Source organism: Quercus suber, unplaced genomic scaffold, assembly GCF_002906115.3.
Source record: "Quercus suber isolate HL8 unplaced genomic scaffold, Cork oak 2.0 scaffold_45, whole genome shotgun sequence".
Classification (NCBI taxonomy): domain Eukaryota; kingdom Viridiplantae; phylum Streptophyta; class Magnoliopsida; order Fagales; family Fagaceae; genus Quercus; species Quercus suber.
The window spans coordinates 1,590,634-1,594,822 of NW_027069510.1; the positions used below are offsets into that span (position 1 = coordinate 1,590,634).

The 4,189-nt window shown below is 38.6% G+C and overlaps 1 protein-coding gene across 1 annotated transcript; it reads right to left on the reverse strand.

Annotated features, from left to right (window-relative positions):
* Positions 1-3,096: 3,096 nt before the first annotated feature.
* On the reverse strand, positions 3,097-3,973 carry LOC112039764 (putative gamma-glutamylcyclotransferase At3g02910). Its single transcript, XM_024072670.2, has one exon. The coding sequence runs from the start codon at positions 3,859-3,861 to the stop codon at positions 3,289-3,291; it is 573 nt and encodes a 190-aa protein (XP_023928438.1). The 5' UTR covers positions 3,862-3,973; the 3' UTR covers positions 3,097-3,288.
* Between the last annotated feature and the right edge of the window lie 216 nt (positions 3,974-4,189).

A 4,189-nucleotide genomic window follows, 5' to 3' on the forward strand; every position in this document is an offset into this window, starting at 1 on the left:
ACGGCGCCAATTGTAGGGTCGGTTTTTGTAGCCCAAGCCCAAAAGATATGGGTCAAAAGGCCAACGAACCCAGAACAATAAATTTGTAGAGAGTGGGCGAAAGAGCTAGGCTGGTTATGAAGTGAACAATGATTGGCTAGGTTACTTGCAGTGATGATAACATGAACTAATGTTTGAACAACTCCATGAATGTATGTCCGAAGAGATATTTTATTAAATGAACAGTGATTATAACATTCAGAGTTACAGTAAAACTTTTCTCTTTCTTTTTTCTCTCTCTCCTCCGTCCTCTATTATCAGGGACCCTTCTTCTTTATATAGCATCCTCTCCTATCATCTCCATCGTCCACCTGTTCTTCATCTGCGTATCTACTCAAGTGCATGTCATGTCATGTGTCTACTTTAGTTCTTTGTGAGTGGCGGTAGCCGATGTTACACTGTTCAGGGGTCTTCTCCACATAAATGCGGCCAGAAAAGCTGTTGCAGTGCATTAAATGCGGTGGTAGCAGCTTTTCCTTTAGATATTTTTTAGTTCTGATCATCTCCGGATCCACCCAGGACTTGTCATTATCGTTGGGATTGTTAGGAAGATTATTCGGACCTTTCACACGTTTGTTTGATCAAGGCTATTTGTGGCCGAGGAGTAAGACGTCTTCGGACCAGTGATGACCTCTTCGGACGGTACTCCCCCTTTACTTCTGGGCTTCCTGCTTTAGATGGGCCGCCCCAACCACCTGTTGCTCCTCGGAAATACAATAGTCCTTAACAGCGTGTCCCGGGCCCATTAAGTAGCTCTGGGCTTTTTTCCCCCACAATTATTATTATTATTATTATTATTTTTTGTTGATTTAAAAATCTATCTGAGTAGTGAGTGAGAATTGATCTTGGGCTTTTTCCCCTGAGGTCTTTATGTTTGTTGGGCATTTGGGCTTGCTAGATGCTATTATTATAATTTTTTTTTTTCAATTTTTAGTTCAAATTTTTTTTTTTTTTGGCCTTTTTCTTTTTGCTTGAAATGCCCCAATATATTATTAACTAGACAAAAATTTAATTTTATTGACATAAAAAACTGAGGGTGGTCACAAATTTTTTTTTTAAGGGTAGGCAAATCTAAAATTTTAAATTATTGACCACCCTGGCCTTAACGTGCACTCCCCTGCTACCACAACCAAAATTGCTTTAGATTCATCTATCATTTTGCTTTAATAATAGCAATCTATCGACTACTCTGCAGTTAGCTTGTAAGGTAGATTGCCCTTCGGTTGTTCCCTTCTTTGGTTGGAGGAGACTCACGAGAGAGAGGGGGAAAGGAGATGGAGATGAGTTAGGAATTTTATCAGAGTTTGGGAATTTTGATTGTCGTGTTTCAAATATAATTTGTTTTTTAAATTTAAAAAAAAAAAAAAAAACTAATGTATTGGTACAAGTGTTTGTTGACGTGGCAAATAAATAATTTTTTATTTTGGCTGTTTGCCACGTCAGAAAATTTTCATCCAATAAATAACGGTAGGGATTAAATTAACATGACATTAAAAGGTTAAAAACCAAATTGATACAATTGAAAGGTCAGGGGCCAAATTGAAATATAATGTAAAAGATAGGGACTAACTTTGTAATTTACCCAAACTTTTATTTTTGTATTTCCTTTTACAATCAATTAAAGTGACAGAATTTTTCAAAATGATGTGGATCATGGGCACAAATTTAAAATAAAAAGAATGATTGTAAAGAGAACCCTATGGAGTCATTATCAAACACAACTTCTATGGTATTTCAAATAGGAAAAAAAGTTGTTACACACTCCAACCCATGTTTACAAATGTGGATACCTAGGATGTACGGATCTTCGGGCTAAGGGCTTTTTTGCCTTGTAGCTTTTACACCGCATCCTCGGCATGTCCTTCAACGTCCTAGGACGTCCTCAGACGGCTTCGCAACGTCCTAGGCATGCATGGCAACGTCCTAGGCATGCTTGGCAACGTCCTCGGACGATGTCCTAGGAGTCCCACATCGAAGGAAAACCCCCCCACTGGCTGCCTTATAAGCTGTGAAGCGAAGGGAGTAGTGTACCATCGGTTTAGTTATTCGAATAACTTAACCGATGGTACACTACTCCCTTCGCTTCACAGCTTATAAGGCAGCCAGTGGGGGGGTTTTCCTTCGATGTGGGACTCCTAGGACACCGTCCGAGAACGTTGCCAAGCATGCCTAGGACGTTGCCATGCATGTCTAGGACGTTGCGAAGCCGTCCGAGGACGTCCTAGGATGTTGAAGGACATGCCGAGGATGCGGTGTAAAAGGCTACAAGGCAAAAAAGCCCTTGGCCCGAAGATCTATACATCCTAGGTACCCACAACAAATATGTGAAATAAATAAATAAATAAATAAAATTGTAATTTACGTTGTGTTTGGTATTGGCTGAAAAATGCAATTTCTACTATTCAATTTATTGTTGCCACTATTCATATGTCTCATTGCACTTTTTGGTATTATTTATAGGTTCTATTGTACTATTTTAGCAAACTCTTAGCTTTATTTATAGTACTTTCAGTAAAAAGTTTTTTGTTTCAAAATAAACTATTCCCAAAAGGACTCTTATAGTCACAATTTCCTTTTTTTTTTTTTTATTAGAGAGTTCCAATCTATGGCGTTTGCTTCTAATGATAGCTCTTTATCATCAGATCTTATAATCAGACTAAGACATCAAATCAGTTTTTGGTGTAGGCGGGGATTGAACCCTAGATCTCTTATACAATTATTAGAGACTTTACTAATTGAGCTAATTGGAACCTATGTCACGATTTCCAAATTGAAAATTGTTTTTTTTTTGTATTGAAAATTGTTTTTTTTTTTTTAATGTGTAAATGTGTGTGCAACAAAGTATGTATAATAAACACTGCTTTTTAAAATAACACAATTGACTATTATGTTAGACTTTCATCACTTTTATTGGACAAAAAATGATGGCCAAGTGTTTTGTAGTTGTAATTTAATGATACTTCGTAATGTTTTCAACAGAAACATTTATAATTTAAAATTTAAATCCTTCATTCCCCCAATTATCAAATTATCACTAAAAAAAAGAAGAAGAGCAAATTACCACTTAAACATGTGTTAGGCAAGAAATTTTGATTTATTTATTACAATTAACCTTGAAATCAGCAATTAACATTTATATTCTTATATTAGAAATTCAGAATACAAAATTTTTCTCCAAATATATAATGGATAATTTTTCTCCAAACAAACACACAAAAATCTCTCAATTTTTTTATTCATGATATCATATCAATCTTGGGAATGAAGAAAGAGTTGAATGTGATCTAAGAAAGTAAGGTTGTGAGGCCTATCTTTCCGCTTCACATACCCTTCGGCTTCTTTCTCGGAATACACAGTCAACCCCTTCATCCCATTTCTCTTCCACATCTCCGCCGCGTAGCTCCTGTGCGCATAGTAAGCCTCCGCGCACGTTACCCCCTCGCCGCCGCACGATCCATCATCTCCGTCACCGTTGTCTAGCTCCACCGTTATAGACAGCCTCTCGTAGTGACCGCGGGAAATACCCTCCAACTCGTCCAACCTCGCCAAACCCGAAACCGACACGGCGTACAGCTCGCCCGTCACATGCTGACCCGACCCGGCCATGTTGAGCAGGAACGGGACCCGGTACGGCCCGCAAACGAGCGGGTAGTTCTCTGCGGTGCGACAGGTGGAGACGAAGGCGGCGTCTCCGGTTCGCATGAGGTCCTGCATTAGTGTGTGGTTGGAGAAACCTCGTTTCAGCGTTCCGTACGTGAATATGAACAGCCTTGGACTTTCACTTGGAGTACTCGTACACCCTTTTCTGTCTTGGGCAACCATCTTAGAGTTTTGGTTATTTTACACAGACTATAGAGACAGAGATTGGAGAAAGTTTGTTCCATATAAAATGGTTAACAACGTGTACGCAAGTAGTGAACATATCTATAGAACGAGGAAATGTCATTCCTTAATGTTTAAGGGATTTCATTTGTCTGTTTTCATAAGGTGGTATTACGTGTAGCTGATTGATATATCTACCCTCTCACATGGCGTGAGACTGAGAAGATGATGTGACATTCAGACCTATTAACGTATGATTTTGTTACATCTGTGATCCAAGCCCTATGGTTCCGTGTAATTTATAAAGATTTGAACTTTGGTTCGATCA